The 20,313-nt window shown below is 43.7% G+C and overlaps 2 protein-coding genes across 3 annotated transcripts in view; both read right to left on the reverse strand.

Moving 5' to 3' along the window:
• Positions 1–3,241: 3,241 nt before the first annotated feature.
• Positions 3,242–12,821, reverse strand: BLOC1S2 (biogenesis of lysosomal organelles complex 1 subunit 2). Its single transcript, XM_043926700.1, has 5 exons — positions 12,706–12,821; positions 12,231–12,347; positions 6,797–6,916; positions 5,986–6,090; positions 3,242–3,728 (listed from the first exon to the last, which is right to left on the reverse strand). Exons 1-5 carry the CDS (start codon positions 12,803–12,805, stop codon positions 3,697–3,699), a joined length of 474 nt encoding a protein of 157 aa, XP_043782635.1. The 5' UTR covers positions 12,806–12,821; the 3' UTR covers positions 3,242–3,696.
• A 2,098-nt stretch (positions 12,822–14,919) lies between these two features.
• PKD2L1 (polycystin 2 like 1, transient receptor potential cation channel) overlaps positions 14,920–20,313 on the reverse strand; it is a 54,740-nt gene continuing 49,346 nt past the window's right edge. For both annotated transcript variants that reach the window (XM_043926029.1, XM_043926030.1), the window contains 7 exons: positions 20,026–20,146; positions 18,969–19,067; positions 18,636–18,757; positions 17,198–17,324; positions 15,954–16,075; positions 15,587–15,710; positions 14,920–15,275 (listed from right to left, as the gene is read on the reverse strand). In XM_043926029.1, the coding sequence (XP_043781964.1) occupies positions 15,207–15,275; positions 15,587–15,710; positions 15,954–16,075; positions 17,198–17,324; positions 18,636–18,757; positions 18,969–19,067; positions 20,026–20,146 (784 nt within the window). In that variant the 3' untranslated portion in view covers positions 14,920–15,206. The remainder of the gene's footprint in view (positions 15,276–15,586; positions 15,711–15,953; positions 16,076–17,197; positions 17,325–18,635; positions 18,758–18,968; positions 19,068–20,025; positions 20,147–20,313) is intronic.

Raw genomic sequence — 20,313 nt, forward strand, 5'->3', positions numbered from 1 at the left:
TTTAAAGTTCTTGTGTCCTCCCAAGTTTATTTTATACCTTTGTTTTCATTCATGATCCAATCACATTTCACACCTGGATTCAGCTCTCTCTCTCATCTCCTTTAATCCACAATAGCCTACCTACCTTTTTAGTTGTTTTTCATGACAGTGACTTTTTTTTTTTTTTTTGAGAATTCAGTCTTACTGGTTGGAGACAACAGTGTTTAGTGAAATGGAAACAAAGAAGAATTCCTGATAACTGAGATGCATGGAAGACTCATCACAGGCAACCTAAGCAATTCAAAATTAACTAAAATTTAAGTTTAAGAAAGAACAACAAAAAGTCTGATTTTCCTCACAACTTCTACAATTTTTTTTGGAAAGATCAAATTACCTGCCTCATAAACATCGATGTCTCTGTATTGCTGGCACACTAACATGTTTTTTTTTTTCTACTTTTAGCACACTACAGCATAGCCCAGGAGTGAAGATCAAGACTGAATCTTAAATAAGAGAAGTTTGTCAAGCATGGGCAGGTAATCATTTCAGGAAGAGGAAACATGGTTGAGAAGTGAAAACTCAACCATGAAATTCTGTTATCCTTTTTAAACTTAGGTATATGGAATTCTGTGTTACCTTTACAACTTTCCAGCAAATCTAAATCTGTTGTAAAGTAGAAAGTTTATGAAAGAAAAAAAAAAGACACCTCATCCATGGTAATTTAAGGTAGCTCATGACAGCTGAGTACAGGGTTAAGTCTCAGAGTAATAAGAAGTAAAATTTAAAAAAGGAATGAAATAGGGGCCTTGTATGCATGCTAAGAAATATGGATTTAGGAAACACATTCTTTCCAACTGCACATGAACTTTCTCCAAGCTAGATCATGTATTTGGCTACAAGTCTCAACAAATTCAAAAAGATAGAAACTATATCAAGTATCTTTTCTAAATACAATGTCACAAAACTAGAATCCAGTAACAGGAGAAAAATTGGAAATTCACAAATGCATGAAAAACATACTCTTGAACAACAAAAGAACAAAAACAGAAATCAAAGGAAAATCAGATGAAACATGAACCTGGAAACACAACATACCAAAATTTATGGATGTTGCAAAATAAGTTCTAAGAGGGAAGTTTACAGCTACAAATGCCTATATCAAAAAAAAAGAGAGATCTCAAAAAGCCTAACACTACACCTCAAGGAACTAGAAAAACAAAAACAAACTAAGCCCAAGGTTAGCAGAAAGCAGGAAAAAATAGAGTAGAAATACATGAAATAGAGAGCTGAAGAACAATAGAAAAGATCAATGAAATTAAGTTGGTTTTGGAAAAGATAAACAAAATTGGCAAACCTTTAGCTGGGCTAACCAAGACAAAAAGAGATAGGTCTCAAATAAAAAAGTTAATGAAAGAGGAAGTCTACTGAAATACAGAGACTATATAAGCAATTATCTGCCAACAAATTGGACAACCTGAAGAAATGGATAAATTCTTAGAAACATATGATTTACCAAGATTGAGTCAGGAAGAAATGGAAAAATCTGAACAAATCAATAAAGAGTAAAGATTTTAAATCAGTAATCAAAATCTCCCAACAAAGAAAAGCCCAGAATCAGATGGTTTCACTGGTGAATTCTACTAAAAAAAGAAGTAATGCCAATCTTTCTCAAACTCTTCCCAAAAATCTGAAGAGGGAACACTCCTAAACTCATGAGGTGAGCATTACCCTGATACCAAAGCCAGATTAGGATACTACAAAAAAACTGCAGGCCAATATCCTTGATGAATATAGATATAAAGCTTCTTAACAAAATACTAGCAAACCAAATTCAATAGCACATTAAGACTCATATACATGATCAAGTGGGATTTATCCCTGGGATACAAAGATGGTTGTTGTGCTGTTGTTGTGAAAGTCACTCAGTTGTATTTGACTCTTTGTGACCCAGTCCATGGAATTCTCCAGGCCAGAATACTGGAGTGGGTAGCCTTTCCCTTCTCCAGGGGATCTTCCCAACCCAGGGATCAAACCCAGGTCTTCTGCATTGCATGCCGATTCTTTACCAGCTGAGCCACAAGGGAAGCCCAAGAATACTGGAGTGGGTAGCCTATTCCTTCTCCAGTGGATCTTCCTGATCCAAGAATTGAACCAGGGTCTCCTGCATTGCAGGCAGATTCTTTACCAACTGAGCTATCAGGAAAGCCCACAAAGATGGCTCAACACACACAAATCAATAAATCTAATACATTAATAGAATGAAAGATTAAAACTACGGTATTTTCAGCTTTACCTTAGGAGAACCCTGAATAGAATTGGGGATGTTGTTGCCTCTCTATACTGACACCAATTTCAAAATGCTAGTTTGTGTCAGGGTGTGTATCTGGCCAAATGCTTCGAATCTTATATGAAAAACAGTTACAGAAAGTTTAATAAAGAACCAAAGGGAATTACATTTGACTACTTCCTCAGAAACACAAAAGTAATATGAAATACTTATTAAAATGTTGGTTTCTAAGTTTAAAAAAAAAAGTCTCACTTTTTCAAAGACACCATGAGAAGTCATGAAAGAATTCCAAGCAGGAGTAATGTGGCCAGTTTACATTTTAGAAAGATTGAACTGCCAGCAGCGTAGACTGCAGGTTAGAGGCATAGTTAAGGAGACCACAGCAATAGTTCAGAGAAGCAGAGGATCATGGTGGACTTCTAGAACTTAAATGGTGGGAAATTATAGAGTTGAGTTAAGAACTCTTTTGGAAATGGAATTGGGGACCTCAGGCACCTTCATAATTGCTGATACCCAACTCTGGATATGATTGACTGTCTTCCAAACTAGACTGGTTAGTTAGTATCCTCTGCTGTCTTTAGTCTGAAAGGAATACAGTCAGGTTCCTGGAAGCTCCCCTGACCCTGTAGACACAAGTAGGAAGATATTTTATAAAATGCTTTACTTATTGAGGAGCAGCCTGGGTGGCAGCCCCACCTCCCCACCTAACATACACACCCATACACATCCTGTTATATTTCCAAAAGAGAGCACATATGCCAAGATGTCATCCATCTCTAGCCATCTGACTCATAAAGAGGAGACAGGAGGGGCCCATCACATACACCAAGCTATCGGAATGACACTCCTTTCACTGTTTCTGTTCAGTCTAGAAGACTTGGCCTGAGACGATTTTAAAATTTTCTGTTATTTGCAATGTATGGAAAAGTAAATTACTGACATTCACAAGGTAATAAACTGACAAGAACAAGACTGTTTTGTTTTCCCTTTTTAATTTAGAGTCTTGTTAGCAATACATTACATCCTTGATAGAAAAAAACAACCTTTTACACAGTAACTCAAAAACCAACCATTTAAGAAAGTAATATAGTAATCAACTGCTACCAGGGTAAAGAGCTCCTCTCATTTGATTCTACTGGCAGGCCCAGGTTTATCTGAACTTTGAGAAACTCTCTGTCCTGAATGGATGATGAAGCATTCAAGTAAAAGGTAAGGAGTTGTTGAGTTTCTGAGGATTCTGCCTCAAAAGAAGTTCTTCCAGGGACAGCCATAGTTCTCCAGTTTACTCCAATGTTGCTATGTTTCTGGGACGACCAGCATAGTTGCCTTTTGAGGAGTTTTGACAATTCATCAACCTCAAGATTCAGGTCTCATAAAACATTCTTCCCACATTAAAAAAGACTTTGTCCCCACAGTAAAACAGTAGTTTTTCATCGCTTCTCCAGCTTCTTGTACTTGGCTTCTGCAGTGGGGAGAGGGAGAGAAAGAGTTATATCTTTTAAAATTGGCTCTTACAAAAAAAAGAGAGAGGGAGAAAGAAATAAAAAAGAATTCCCCTGTGGTTCAGTGATTAAGATTTCATCTCCCAATGCAGAGGGTGCAGGTTTGATCCCTGGTCGGGGAACTAAGATCCCACATGCCTGTGCAATGTGGCCAAAAATTAAAATATAAAAAAACAAAATCAGCTCTTACAAAGATACTCTTTAGTTAGCATTTCCAGGCAAATCCAAAAATGTCTATTACATTAAAAAAATTTAAAAATATCTATTAACTTCAGTCCTTGTAGACGTCCAAATTGTATCCAAATTACAGGTACACCATAAATGCTAACTATCATATTAGCTATGGACAGATATTTGGATATCTGTCCAAATATAATCAGTGTGCACAACTTAAGGTAAGGAGTCAAATATCCACACACATAACCAAGAATCTAACATGAGTTCCCTACATTCTAACCCTGTCAACAGCACCTGCTCAGACACTCTACCAGGGTTAAGCAAACCTATTAGCACTTGAGCCACCAGGAGCCTTAGAAAAGCATAGGAAGCACTTGCCCCTCCAGGCTCTGTCCCAGGCACCCTCTGAGAGCCAGACTGAAATCCTGAGAGGGGAGCAGGCAGGAAGGCCAGGGGTCTCCAAATGGAGGAAACAGGCTGCAAGTGTCAGACATTTTTATCTCTCTTAATATCTAGCGATGTTTTTTTCCTTCTCTATACAAATTTAAAAGGAGGTTTCTCTTAAAATACTGTGTTGCCATAATGACACCTGGTTTCACCTGAAGTTAACTATTCTCAAACCTTGAGTTAACCAATGCATTTTTCTTATGGAAATGTTTGTCTTAAGCTATGTTAATGTACTATGCATTTACCCCATACTCTGTCTTCATATTTGTATGGTAATCTGCCCTTCTACAAGATTCAAGTCAATCGTTTTACGGCCCAGGATGAATCGTCCGGTGCCGAGATTATCCCAAAAATACATCTTGTGGATGAGGGGCCTGGTGCCATTCTGAGTTTTAAGACATTCCTTTTTTTCATTAAAAGACTGCTAGTGACTATATAACATGCAGCTGAAGACTAGCAGGGGGGTACTCTTTCTGCCCCCTTCTGATGCCTGTGTCAGAAGCTTTCTCTATCTCCTTTATACTTTCATAAAACTTTATTATACAAAAGCTCTAAGCGATCAAGCCTCGTCTCTGGCCCCAGATTGAATTCTTCTCCTCCGGAGGCTAAGAATCCCGGCATCTTTTCGTGGGTCAGCAACAACCTTTCAATCTCAAGTATGTTTCTCCTTTTATGTTCTTATCCCTATCCCTCATACACACTAGGAAAACAATTTTGAAAGATACAGGAATTTAAAAGACCATCAAGTAAACCCCTTAATGTTATAGATTCCCTGTTTCTTTAAAACCCTGAAAGCATCTGGCACAATGCTTTCTAAAGTTCACAGTCACCAGTTAGTAAATTTAATTGTGAACAGCGTTAACCACCACCCATGTCAAATCTCAGTCTGCTACAAACCAATCGCTTGAAGTAGTCAACAACTGTCAAATGATTAAAAAATAACATGTAAATTATATCTATGGTAAAAACAGCAGTGGTTTGTTTTTTTTTAACAACTGTGTTATTTTTAATCATGGATATAAGAGCCAGATTCAGGTAGCAAGGCATCAACACTAGTACCAGTTTCTTCCTTAAAGGAAAAGTAAGCCCTTAAGAAAGCCTTGATTGGACCGCCTACTCTATTTCTGAAATGTGTATCTACATTATTAAAGATGCTTCAGCCTGCTGAACCACAATTAAAAGCTTGAGCTTTGAAATCAATCAGACATAGTTTGGAATACAGCTCTTATAGATAACTAACTTTGTGTCCTGAAGCACTTTCACTGTGCAACTCTGCTGTCCTTAAGCCAGTTATAACTCCTTCAACCACAGCTTCATCTTCAATAGAATGGGGCTAAAAATCATGTACTTGCCTCAGAGATTAAAGGATAAAAAAATAATAGGCACAAAATATTAAGAACAGTGCCTGATATATTATTAAGCACTCAGGAAATGTTATTTTATTACCACTAGTCATAAAAAGTTACTCTCCACAGGTTTTGTGAAGATTAAAATAGATCACTATAGGCATACCACAAATGTTAACTATCATTATATAAGGTCATACTGGCAGGAGGGTGCTCTTATCAAATCAAGACAAATAAAAATGGTTACCCAGTTTTTTTGAATATGCATCCAACTTGTAGGCTGCCTGCTCAAGAGCTGCTACTTGCTCCTCAATTATGTTGATCTGATCCAGATAAGGCTGCAGTCCAGCATCTTTAAAAACAAACACAGACCACTGGTTTATACAGCATCAACAAGGAATGCAGAAAAAGGTGGAAAGTAAGCATGCTAGTGTCTCTTCAGCTCTGCCTAAGACAGAGTAGATGGAGTGACATGATTCTGATCACTGGCAGGGCACATGCCTTAGAAGACAGTAGCTAGCTGATCAGGCATGACTGGTGACCTAAACAAAGTTAAGTCTCTCTCATCTACTAGTTTTCCTCTCTTTTAAATTCCTTGCTCCTCAAGCAATCTTTCCATTACTGACTCAGTTTCTTGGGTACTCCCAGACCAAGAAGGAGGGCCCTATAGACAGGGAACACAAATATAAGTCAACAGGAAAATATATTCTACCAACTAAAGTAGCATTTTATGATTATATATGTTATAGTTTTCTGTTTATAAAGTAGTCCTTTACGGATTTCATTGTTAAGTTAATTCACTAGAATCTGGCCACCTTTCCTCTGCCCCATTTTTCTGGAAATAAATGGATCAAATCAAGATTCAGAAGCAGAAATAACCATACCACCAAAGCACACTAATCCTCAGAATGGAAAAAATTCACTTTAACTTTGTAATTCACTTGTAGAAAATGAGCTACCTGAGGACAGAGACCATGCTCCCTTCCCTTCTCCACTGCCCCAAGCACAAAAGAACATTAAATACAAACAAATACGTTTAATTGTAAAATTATACTTACACTTCTGGTTTAAGTCCTTTAAGTTTCTACTAATGTTTATAGCAATATCTTTCATTTCAAGATACTTCAGGCTGGTTAGTTTATTCATATTTTCCAGCAGCTTATAGTCTTCACTGGTGGCTTTAAAACAAACACAGAAGATGTGATACCTTTAAGATTTGTGTAGATCACTAGAATGTGGAATTAACTACCAAATGGCAGTTCAAGGCAGGATCTAGGGAATGTCAAAGAAGCAGGCCACTTCTAACCTATGACATTTATACTCAGCCTATGTGGTCTAGGGCTTCCCTGGTGGCTCAGCAGTAAAGAATCTGCCTGCAGTGCAGGAGCTGCAGGAGCCCTGGGTCTGGGAAGATCGCCTGAAGGAGGGCATGGCAATTTACTCCAGTATTCTTGCCTGGAGAATCCCATAGACAGAGAAGCCTGGAGGGCTACCGTCCATAGGATCGCAAAGAGTAGGATACGAGTGAAGCAACTTATGCACACCCATATGTATTCTAAATGTCTAAGCAGGAATTCAGGCAACAATTGGCAAACTAAACCAAGTAAAATCCAGAAGCTTCAGGATCATAGTTAGAAAGGGAAAAGATAAACTCATGTACCAGAAAAAGGGAGGTGAAGCAGTCTTGGTCTCCCTACAATATGACATCATGTAATTGGGCAGACTGCACCATAAATACAGATACATATAGATGGCTAATAAACATGTGAAAAAGTGCTCAACATCGCTCATTATTAGAGAAATGCAAATCAAAACTACAATGAGGTTATCACTTCAACACTGGTCAAAATGGCCATCATCAAAAAAAATCTACAAATGGGGCTCCCTTGGTGGCTCAGTGGTAAAGAAATCCACCTACCAATGCAAGAGATAGGGGTTCAACTCCTGATCCAGGAAGATCCTACATGCTGCAGAGCAACTAAGCCCGTGAGCCCCAACTCTGAGCCTGTATACTGCAACTACTGAAGCCTAAGTGCCCTAGAGCCCATGCTCCAGAACAAAGAGAAGCCACTACAATAAGAAGCCTGTGCACTGCAACAAGAGAGCAGTACCCACTCGCCACAACCAGAGAAAAGTCCAAGCAGCAATGAAGACTCAGCACAGCCAAAGCTAAATAAATAAATAATTTTTTTTAAACTACAAACAATAAATGCTGCAGAGGATGTGGAGAAAAGGGAACCCTCTTGCACTGTTGGTGGGAATGTAACTTGATACTGCCACTATGGAGAACAGTATTGAGATTCCTTAAAAAACAAAGAATAAAACTACCATATGACTCAGCAATCCCACTACTGGCATATACCCTGAGAAAACCATAATTCAAAAAGACACTTTGGCCACCTGATGCAAAGAGCTGACTTATTTGAAAAGACCCTGATGCTGGGAAAGACTGAGGGCAGGAGGAGAAGGGGACAACAGAGGATGAGATGGTTGGATGGCATCACTGACTCAATGGACATAGGTTTGGGTGGACTCTGGGAGTTGGTGATGGACAGGGAGGCCTGGCATGTTGCGGTTCATGGGGTCACAAAGAGTCAGACATGACTGAGCGACTGAACTGAACTGACCCTAATGTACATTACAACACTATTTACAACAGCCAAGAAATGGAAGTAACTTATATGTCCATCGACAGATGAAGGGATAAAGAAGTTGTGGTACATGTATATAATGGAATATTACTCAGCCATAAAAAAGAATGAACTTGAGTCAATTCTATTGAGTCAGATGAACCTAGAGCCTGTTATAGGCTTCCCTGGTGGCTCAGACGGTAAAACATCTGCCTACAATGTGGGAGACCCAGGTTCAATCCCTGGGTCGGGAAGATCCCCTGGAGAAGGAAATGGCAACCCACTCCAGTATTCTTGCCTGGAAAATCCCATGGACTGAGGAGCCTGGTAGGCTACAGTCCATGGGGTTGCAAAGTCAGACACGACTGAGTGACTTCACTTTCAGAGCCTGTTATACAGAGTGAAGTTAAGTCAGAAAGAGAAAAACAAATATTGTTTATTAACATACATATGAAATCTAGAAAAATCATACTGATGAACCTATTTGTAGGCCAGGAATAGAGACACAGAGAACAGACTTGTGGACACAGAGGGGAAGGAGAGGGTGGGACAAATTGAGAGAGTAGCATTGAAACATATACATTACCATATGTACAACAGATAGCTAGTGGGAAGTTGCTGTAACACAGGGAACTTCAACCCAGTGCTCTGTGACAACCTGGGGGTGAGGGAAGAGGGGAAGGTTCAAGAGGGAGGGAACATACGTATACTTAGAGCTGATTCACACTTTTATATGGCAGAAGCTAACACAACATAGTAAAGCAATTACCGTCAATTGAAAATAAAATAAGGGAAAAAAAACAGCTTTGCAAATAAATGTAGATGAGATGGGGGAGAGATACATATATATATATATATGTATCTCAAAATATATATAAAGTCAACTAGGACCTCAACGCTTCTTAGTAATTCATTTACTACTTGTAATTCTGTATTCCATTTTATGCACTGACTTTTCCAAAATATTTGCCTGCTTCTCACATTCTTGGTTCCCTTCCCCATCCCTACTCAAAGCAAATGGCCTTTACTACAACTTTCCCAAAAGTCAAGCCCACTTAGATAAACTGCCTCAATCTTTCTGCCTCACTTCTAAACCTCTCTGTACCTTAATATATTCTCAAGAGGCAGAAGTGTTCCTAGTCTTGCCAAGACAGCTCCTTCTCCTCCTGTGTGCCTGATCCCAATCCTTCTACCTCTTCAGAGCCTCTCTTCAACCATCTCCTTTCCCTTGCCTTTCCAAATTCTCTCTCTATCCTGGCACCTTCCTCTCTATCTATATTCCAGTTTCCTCCAGCCCAGAAGCACTCCCTCTATTCCACACCTACATCGTTCACTCAGTAAAGAAAAGGAGCTTCACTGTGAACCCTTTTGAAAGAGTAACTTACACTCATTGCTTCCTCCTCCTCACCACTCTCTGGTGTAAACCATTCCTGTCTGGTCTCTGTCCCCAACACCCAGAGAAATCACATGCTCCAAGGTTGTCAGTGCTCTCCTAATTACCAAATCCTTGGCCTTTTCTCAGTTATTATCCTCCTTTGGCTCTCCATAGTATCTGACATTGCTGATCTCCCTCTCTCCATGAACTGCTCCTTTCCTTGGCTGCTATAGCATTTTCTAATCTAACTGCTCTTTTTGAGTGTCTATGCCAGATCTCTTCTCATCCAACCCCCTTAACTATCAGGTCTCAGCTCTTCCTCAGCTGTGACTCATGGCTGATGTTTACATAGGTGGCACATTCCTATGGCACTCCCAGAGTTTTTGAGTTTCAAACTCAAAAAGGTATTTGTATAGATAAGGATGACAATCATAGGGAAATTACAATCCACTTTAAATTAATTTTATAATAAATCATTTATAAATCTAGGTACTTTAAGTACTGTTAATAAAAACTAATTGCCCAATACAGGCATTCCCTGAGATTTTAGTTCAGGTCTTCTTATCTACCTCTAAGGTCTTCCTTGGCAATCTCTTCCTACACATCCTAAACTTACACTACTAGGCAAGTGACTCCCAAATCTGTTTCTCCTGCTCTGATCACTCTTTGAGCTCTGGACTCACATATTCAAGTCACCTGAATGTCTTGTTAACAGTCACCCGAGTATCCCAGTAATACCTAAAATCAGCAAAGCCCAAGCTGAAAATATTATTTTCACACTAAACATGGTTCCTCTTTCCAACTTGCCTATTTTGGCTGATGGCACCACTGGCTTAAAACCTCAGACATGTCTTTAGCTGCTCCCATCCCTCAATATCCACTTTAACAAGTCTTATAAATTCCACTTCTGTAATGATCTTGGGTCCATGCTCCTCTCTCCACTCCTTTTACCATCACTCTGTCACAGACCATATCTTTTCATCTGAAATATTGTTATTCCATCTCTCCTCCATATCCACACTCTCACTGCTATCAAATTTGTCTCTTTCAAATGACGGTGACATACTCAAATACCCAGGAGCCAGCAATATTATGTAAATGAGTGAAGCAAGCCAGGTGTTTGCATATTAAACACAAAATTATTCACTTCTACAAAGAAATACACTCTCATTTCTTGGAACAGTATGATCTTCTTAGTCTATCATTTACTTTACCAATTTTGATAGACATTGGTACAGAAAACCATTTCTATACCACTACTAAAAAACAATATAAGCAGAGTAATAAATGGCAACTGACACCAGGTCTCCATAAAAGGGAGAAAACAGGGAGTAGGGGGGACAAACTGCACCATGCTGGTCCATTTAAAGGAGACAATGCCCAACTCTAGTCAATTAGAGCCTTGCAAGAATGGGAGCATTGCCAAGTCTTTGGAATTTTTTTAAAAAGCCAAAAAAAAAATCATCTAGATTTTGTTGCTTGGTTTCTCTTGCTCAGAAATAAACAAATAGGCTGTTGGAGACTCACAACCCCTCCTATTCTACATCAAGCATTTTCTCATAGATTCTGGTTCACAAATTTAGCTCACAGCAACTTCCTGGGGAAGTGAAACAATATAACAGACCCTTATGAAAAGCTACACTTGACCCAGACTTCATTTTTTGGACCTTCCTTCACACATGGGTCATGCGTTCACTTGGAAATACACACTGGACCAAAAAATTAATGTCTCAAAGAGTGGGTCGTCAAATCCTCTGGCCAACCTAATAGACCCCAAATTTTGCTGGTCACTCCCCATTTCCCTTGAGCCTAATTTAAGTACATCTCTTTAGCCAAACAAACAGCTTGCTTATACCACCTCACTCACTAGTCATTTCCCACTTTTCGGCTTATCAATTCTTAGATTCTCTACAACCCCTTTCAAAATACACTTCCCCCAAAGAAGCACTTCTTGATGAATTCTTTTTCGTTTTCTCAGGCTCAGTCTACATTATGGAGACCTGAAGGGTTATATTAAGTATTCTTACGTGTTTCTGCACCGAACTTTTTTTTTTTTTTTGAAGTACAGTTGATTTACAATGCTGTGTTAATTACTGCTGTAAGCAAAGGGACTCAGATATATATATATATATATATATATATATACACCACACACACACATATTCTTTTTTCCTTACATTCTTTTCCATTATGGTTTATCATTGGATATTAAATATAGTTCTCTGTGCTACATAGTAGGACCTTGCTGTTTATCCCGTGTTTCTGAAAGTAGTTCCTGAATTTCTCCAGGGAAGGGAGGGACTTCTTTCCTACACTTTCTTGACCTCCGCAAACTTTCAACAGGCATGTTTTGAAGTTTATGGGGTTACGGAGGGAGCCACAGACTGACGCTACTAAAGCACCTCACCGGTTTGCCGGTGCCAAACCCCAAACCACTCCAGCGGGTGGTGCCCGGCACTACCCGCATCCATCCGGACAGTGCCTCACCCGTCAGTTCCCCAGTCAGGTAAGTTGCCATTTTGGAGAACATGTCCCGACAGAGCTCATTTATGTCAGCCTCAGCAGGCTCCTTTGCTTCCTCAGCAGTCTCCACGGCGACATCATCTGAATCAAAGGAGAATGAGTAAGTGCCCCGCTCTGCCCCGGTCCTAATCCAGACACAGCAGCTTCTCCCCACACCCCTCCACCTGACCTCATTCCATCAAATCGGCTCCGTAATTCCGTTCGGAGTTCCCGCCTCACCTGCCCCTGCCTCATGCCTCCGCTCCCTTGCACCGGCCTCAGCCCACACTTGACCTCGCGGCCACTGCTTCTCAGTTGCCCTGACAGAACAAACACGCTCACACACAGGCGCGCCCCTTCGATCTGCCCGCTCCCGCCAGGTGAGCCCCGGCATCTCGGGCCTTGTACCCGGAGACTCAGGCCTCCCACCGGACATTTCATCCCCGTCCACTCCGCATACCTCGAACTGGCTCCTCGCGGTGGGTCGCGAGGACACCCTCGGCCGCCGCCGCCGCCATGCCCTGCCCCCGCGCTGCTTCCGGTTGTGAGGTGCTGCGCATGCGCGCTGGGCGTGCCCCGCCCAGGGTTCAATGCCCTGTCATTCTGCGCTTGTGAGCTAAGTTATGTCTCAAGCAATGAATAATAACCAAGAGTAAGCACTAAGCCCAAATTTAAAGCTAAAATAGTCTTCGTGAGTCAATGCGCTGCCAAGGGTCCGACATCTGGAACCAAGGATGCACTCAATCCCGCGGCCACTCCCTGGAAGTATCGCTAGCCTAGTAAGACCCACGACCTCTGGGATGGATCGAGCCCAGTGTAGCCTGCTGATTATAAAGTGGTAAAGAGACAAGTTAGCCCCTCCCCAGAGAATCCTCACTCTGGCCGGTATTAGTCTCTGAAAGACTGCTCAGGAAATCCATGCTTTTGAAGATAGTCTCATCCAGGCTCTGGGAAACCTTCAGGCAGTTATACCTGAGCCAAAATACTCTCTCTTCCGCTTCCCTGATAGCTCAGTTGGTAAAGAATCCGCCTGCAATGCAGGAGACCCAGGTTCGATTCCTAGATCGGGAAGTTACCCTGGAGAAGGGATAGGCTACCCACTCCAGTATTCTTGGGCTTCCCTTGTGGCTCAGCTGGTTAAGAATCCACCCGCAATGCGGGAGACCTGATTTTGATCCCTGGGTTGGGAAGATCCCCTGGAGAAGGGAAAGGCTACCCACTCCAGTGTTCAGGCCTGGAGAATTCCATGGACTGTATAGTCCCTGGGGTCACAGAGAGTCGGACTGGACTGAGCGACTTTCACTTCACTTCACTTCCGATGTCCTAGATTAAGGTCAGCTCATTGGGCCTTTTTTTTTTTTTTCAAACTGCAGACTGGCACCTGTTTCTCTTCCGTTGCTATAACCTTTCTTGAAGAAAGCTTAGATCATATATTTTTTTTTTCTGGTCACACCACCTGGCATGTGGAATCTTAGTTCCCCCAACCCGGTAGGGGATGAAACCTGTGTGTCCACATTGGGAGTACAGAGTCTTAACCACCAGGGAAGTCCAGTTATAATTTTTCAGAACTAAGGATACAGTCTGGTGTTCTTAATTGCATTCAGCTGTTTCAAGTACAAGTAGAATGTATTTGATGGGATGGAAGAACAGCGATGGGTGAAGGGAATGGATGAAAAAGAAACTGGGGAGCAGCGGAATGTGCAAAATGAGAGAGGAATAAAGATCACAAGGGAAGAGAGAGGGGATATATAGCAGGTGTCAAGAGGCAGGCCTATACACCCAAAATCTTAATGTAGGAGTTTTTTGTCTTATCTCTGGTTATTCTCCATCTGCACTCTCACTGCCCACACCCAACAGTGCACGTGCGTGCACACTCAAACACACACACACACACCCCTTACTCTCTTCACTCTAAGGACAAGAACACCCTAGATTACCACCTCCACTTCCTCCAATAGGTCAATCATAGTGTCCACCATTTCAAACCATTCCTATGAGTCAGAAATTTTTCCTTCAGGACTCCTGGGGCAGCCCAGCTTCTTCACACTGTCACTGTCCCAGCTCTACACTTCCCAGGAGGGATGAGCTTTCTCCAGTCCTAGTATTAATACAAGGATGGGTCACAGTTCCAGCCCCTCTTCTTTCTCCTGCCATCCCCAAAGCAAGTGCAAAATCCTGGTTTTCCTAAGGATTTTTTTTATTGATAATCACCAGGCAACCCCACAATGTTCTGTGGAAGGACAGAATCAGAGTCCCCCACATTTTATCCAAAGATCCTAGAATCCTAAGGTAGTTTCTTGGCCAGCTTCTCCTCAGGCTTCAGCTCTGTTCTGGTTCACACCCCTCTACCTGTTCAGTGGCATGTCTGGAGGCAGGCTTGCCACTGAGCCTTCCTGGACTTTGCTGGGGAATGTTGAGGGAGATCACCAATCCAACTCCTCTACAACACTGTACTCTCCCCACACAAGAAAGTGTCCCCTCCTCTCTGGCTTCCTCTTCTCTTTCACAGAGAAACCCAATGGGGAAGAAGTGAACCCCATGGTTGCCGGCAGTTGTCCTCAAGACACATAGAGGAAAAGGTTCACTGGCAAGTAAGAAGACATCTAGATGTTGCTATTCTTTCAGCTTCTACTTTTTTCACAAATCATGGCTATCCAGATGCTCAGAAAAGTTATTACCCTTTTTTCCTTTATTGTTATTGACTTTAAAATTATCACAGCAGAGTTCAGAGCACACGGGGGTGAGAGATCCAGCAGGAAATATTTCATAGAGCTACACAGCTACACACAGAAACCTTGGTTCAAAAGGCCAGGCACAGGGTGGGGCTTGGCAGCAGCAGTGGTAGCACCCACTGCCCTAGAAGTGGAGGGCGTGTGCTGGGGGAGCTTCTGGGGAGGCGGTGACAGAGGAACCTGCTGTCTGACGCTTTAGGACCCCTCCCCCACTGCTCTCCTGCCCGCCCTAGAGTCCCCAGGGGGCTGGAGTCACAGCTGAGGCTGTCTGCAGGTGCTCCCAAATGCCTTGTTCCCCCTGTTGGAAGAAAAAAAGGACAGGTCACTTGGAGGAGGAGTTTGTGTCCCACTTTCCTTTTACCTGGATCTGTTTCTCCAACCCCAGACCCTCTCCTGGAGGCTAAGGCCACCCTCAGGCCAAAGCAACCAACTTCAGTTCTTCTTTCCACCCACCCGACCTCCACTGACAGACTGACTACTGGGAACATGTTGCCCCAGGAGCCTGAAATGCTGGTCTTTCAAAAATGTTTTGCCTCCATCCACTGAGTGGAAAAGATGGTAGAGATCAGCTGTGGGCAGCCAAGAAGAGCCAGGTGAAGGACCACTCACTGCTCCTGGAGGAGGAGCCAGCCACCCCTTCCTCTCCACCATCATCATCTTCGAGCTCATGGCATCAACCTGGGTCATGACTCCTTCCAGGACAGTCTCCAGCTGCAAAACTCTCCTTGTGAGCCTGTGTAGGATTTGAGAGAGACCAAAGGAGCAGAAATGTGTGTCTGGAGAGCTGGGTGATTCTAGGGGAAGGGGGTACAGAACAGGGGGTGCCTGGATGGGAGCAAGCAACACAAGGCCCAGTGGTGCTGGGAGAATTAAAGGGGGACAGGGGTTTTCCCTGGGGTAGGATAGGGAGTTGGAAGGAAGCTCAAGGTAGGACGACATAAACACAGTCAGCCCTGGGCCCCCTGGCTGCACGTACGTGTAGAATTCTTCTCCCGAAACCCAGCCACCTGCTTTGGCAGCCTGCTTTGGACTCGACTCGCCTGGTAGGCTCCTCACAATGGACCAGCCCAGGTTCTCCAGCTCAGCATGGATGGCCACCTGAACAGGAAGTCAGAGGTCAGGGAGAAGATGACTTGGGAAGTCATCAGCTCCTGCTCCATCACTTGCTCTAATGGGCTTTCAGGACCAGGCCTTGGGCTATAGTTATTGCTATTTCCTTTTCCCCTCAAACTCTAGAGACAACATAATCAGAGTGGTGGTGCTGGACACAAAGCTGGCCTGACCTCTGGGAGAGAATCACCTCCCCAAGAAACAAAACGCAAGCTCCTTGAACCACTGATGAATGAGGCACTCACTAGAAGCCAACTCTGTTGAGGAAGAGGAGAGACAGTGTCCTGGCACTGCTCCTTTAGCCCTTGGCTTTTTGATTTATGCAGGCTAGGGATGAAGAGGCATAGAAGGGGCAGCTAAGAGTTTGAGAACTCCAAGGAGAAGGCAAGTGCTCTGAAGGAATTGTCAGAGATTCCTCGGCACTTGGTCCTTTTCTCCCGGAGGCTGTGTTTTAGAGCAATGATGATCAACCTTGGCTATGCACTGGAGTCACCTGGGGAGCTTTAAAACTGATGAGGCTTCCCTGGTGGTTCAGTGGTAAAGAATCCACCTGCCAATGCAGGAGACATGGATCCAGTCCCTGATAGGGGAAGATCCCACTATGCCATGGACCAACTAAACCCATGCACCACAACTCCTGAGCTTGTGCTCTAGAGCCCGGGAGCTGCAACTACTGAGCCCACATGCCACCAGCTACTGAAGCGCACGTGTCCTGGAGCCCATGCTCTACAATAAGAGAGGCCACCGCAGTGAGAAGCCTGCACACTGCAACTAGAGAAAGCCCTCAACAAAGATCCAGTACAGCCATGAATAAATAAATTAATTAAATTTAAAAAATCAGCCAGTGTCCAATTCTGGCAGAACCACACTGAAAACAAATGATGGCTGACCCCCACTGACTCCCCCAGAGATTCTGGTCTGGAGTGTGTGGCCTGAGCATGAGGATGTTTTTAAAGCTCTCCAAGGGGTTCTACCACACAGCAGTTTGAGAACCACTATTCTAGAGAGCTCTTTCCCACCCATCCAAGTTGGTTTGTGTTCTGGGTGTGCTGCAGGAAGAGGAGAATGAGCAGTTTCCTTGTAGCCTCTCCACCAGCCATCTGGGCTCACCCTCTCCCCCTTCAGGTTCTGCCGCATCTCTTTCTGCTCCTTCTCATCTAGGATGCCATTCCCATCTTGGTCAAACCTGGTGAAGGCAGCCGTGAGCTTGGTCTTCTCATGCTCTGTGTGCTCCAGCCTGAAGATAACAGGGGATGGGATGAAATGACCTCTGACCTGCCATGGCTGTGAGCTCTCCATTATGGACTCCTCACTCTTTTTTAGCTAGACTCTGGCAAGAGTCTTGCTCTCTAGGGACAAAGGGGGCCACATGAGAAAGCCAGGATGTCAAGGTCTAGTGATTTGATACCCCTCACCCAATCCCTTGAATCTATTTCTTCCTTCCCTGACTCCTGCTGACTAGGTTCAGGCCCTCAGGATCTCCTAAAAGAATTACTGCAAAATCTCTTTGCCTCCAAATAACCCACCCTCTACCTGCTCCCTACTCCCTGCCCTGTGGCCTTCCCTTCATTCCCTGCCCCTGAAATCCATCCTTCATACTGCAACTAGAGTAATTAAGATTTCTAAAGTACAAGACTAGGGAATTCCCTGGCGGTCCAGTGGTAAGGACTCTGCATTTTCACTGCCAAGGGCCCAGGTTTGATCCCTGGTTAGGGAACTAAAATCCCAAAAGCTGTATTGCATGCTCCTCCCCTACCCCCACCCAAAAAAAAGAGTACAAGACTAACTATAACCCTTCCCTGCTTAAAACCCCTCCTGGGCACCCTATTCTTTGGATAGAGAAGTGGTGTTCAAGGTTTTTCCCAGTGTGGCCTTAGCCCATTTCTCTGCCTCATCTGCTTTGCCCAACCTTTCATTTAATGCCTTACAATGCTCAGTTACTTATTACTCCTGTGTATGTGGCTCAATTTCAGACCTCTTTGCCTTTGTATGTGCTTTTATATCTCCATGCTCCCTCTCTTTTAGTTGTTTCTGTTGTGGAACAGAATCACTGTTCTGTGATTGCTGTTTATGTGCTTACATGTCTGTGAATTCTTGGAAGACAAATATTATCTCATTTGATTGTATGCCTGGCCCACAGCTGGTACTCACAATATATCTGTTCAATGTTTATTCATATGTTTAACTGAGAAGCAGGGAGAGGATGGCTAAGGAAATGATCCCGTGTTTGTGAGGAAGCATAGAATTAAGCTCAGAGTTTTGTGGGAGTGAGGGATGTATACAGTGGTTAGGGAATCATGGTATTACACTAGTGCTAAGGGTTGTTCAACAAGGTCCAGAATATCACAGAACACGATCAGACTCCTTTAAACCAAGGGCACAGTTCTGTAGGTCAGGATAAGAGATCTATAAGCCAGGGTCAAAGGCCTTTAAAACAAGGTCAGAAGCCCACAGGCCAAGATCGGAGGGTTATAGACAAAGGGCATATGCTTGAGGGTCAAGGACTTATAGACCAATGTCAGAGAAGGTTGGATTTCCGCTTGCTCACTCCTTCAAGCTGTTGGTGAAGTCCTCGAACTGGATCTCCTGCTTCCCAGCCTGCAGGACCTTCTGCACATCTGAAACCTGCTCCTTCCTCAGACGCAGCCTCTGTAGGGTCTTGTTGTAGCCCTGGACAGGGACAGGAAACAGGCCTGGTTCCCTCCTGCAACCTCCTCCTCATCTCTTGTCCCCACCTGCACTCACAGGATGACAGGATCCCAGGGATAAGCTGAAGGCACACGAGAGCACAGGCCCCTAACCCATCAGGTGCAGACCAGGACACAGAGCCTTGACCTGGGCCCTGATGCACATGTACGGCTCAGGGAGACTGAGTAGTCACCTGTCTCAGGAGGTCTGAAAGCTGTAGCTCATCCTTTTGTCCAGCCAGCTCCTCCTTGACCTCTGAGTATGTGTCATTGATGATGGCCAGGAACATGTTCTGGAGGAGAAAGCAGGGACCAGCGTCCTCACTTCCAGATCTACTGACAGCATCAAGTCCATTGACCCTATGAATGGCCCAACATGTGTTCTAAAAAGGCCGATACTTCCAGCCCCATCTCTGCAGCCCAGTAATCCCCACATCTCAGGGTCCCCAGAGCCCAGCCTTTCAGCACAATTCTATTATGGGGGTGGGGGTAGGGGTCATGCCCCCTCATCAACCTGATGTCCTCCTTCACTGCTGCAGTAATCTGGCCACTAAGATACCCCAGCATATGCCACAGGCCCCCTTCATGGAAGGGTCTGCCTGTCACTGAAGCCAGAAACTTTCCAAGGTGAGAGTAAAATTGTGCTCTTTACCGTCTATCCCCAAATCCATATCTGTATCCCTGTCCACCGATCAAATAATATACAGTGGTTAGGGAATCATGGTATTACACTAGTGCTAAGGGTTGTTCAACAAGGTCCAGAATATCACAGAACACGATCAGACTCCTGCTGGCTTTTCTAACAAAAATCAAACACAGATCTTTCGTGGCTGGCAGGGAGAGAGAGCAAATACAAAACAATGGTAGTAGAAAGAGCCAGAGAGCCCCAGGGGAAAGGGGGGCATTCTTAGAAAATAGGCAGAAAGGCTTTCAAGGGCAGGCCCTTCTCCTCATGAGGTAGACTTTCTTCTCTTTCCATCCTTGGAGGACAGGGGTTTGATTTTAGGGAGGAAGCCTGCAGATTCCTTTATACTCTGCAAACTGCCTAACTGTGCTGACCACACACTGGCCAACTTTCAGAAAATGCAGAGGTTCTCCTCACCCCCCACCTCTCCATCCTTGGTTTGAGAAACCCACCATAATTATTAGTGTAGAACATGGGTGGAGGGGGGCGCAAAGCCCCACCCTGCAGGCCATTCACATGTCCACTCCTCAGGTTCCCAAATCCCCATCCCTCAGTGGGACCCTCACCAGGAGCACGAAGAAGACGAAGAAGACGTAGGTGACAAAGTAAACAGGTCCCAGGATGCGGTTGGCGTTGTCAATAGCATTGTAGTCAAAGTCCCCAAGGATGATCCGGAACTGAGTGAAGCTGAGATACCATGGCCTGGGCTTCACCCTGAGCCCAACCGTGACCTTGACACCATCTCACTTCCCTCCCTACTGCTCTTCAGTGAACTCAGAGCCCTGACCCAATCTGATGCGGACAGAACAGGGTCAGAGATGCTGAGCACACACACTAGGGCTTCTGGGGCCTCA

Source organism: Cervus elaphus, chromosome 15 (assembly GCF_910594005.1).
Source record: "Cervus elaphus chromosome 15, mCerEla1.1, whole genome shotgun sequence".
Classification (NCBI taxonomy): Eukaryota; Metazoa; Chordata; class Mammalia; order Artiodactyla; family Cervidae; genus Cervus; species Cervus elaphus.

Coding starts and splice junctions, on each gene's coding strand:
- BLOC1S2 (XM_043926700.1), bottom strand. CDS start 12,805: ATGCGCAGCACCTCACAACCGGAAGCAGCGCGGGGGCAGGGCATGGCG. Junction 6,917..12,230: donor CCTGACTGGGGAACTGACGG/GTGAGGCACTGT, acceptor TTTGTTTTAAAG/CCACCAGTGAAGACTATAAG. Junction 3,729..5,985: donor TGCATATTCAAAAAAACTGG/GTAACCATTTTT, acceptor TCCCCACTGCAG/AAGCCAAGTACAAGAAGCTG.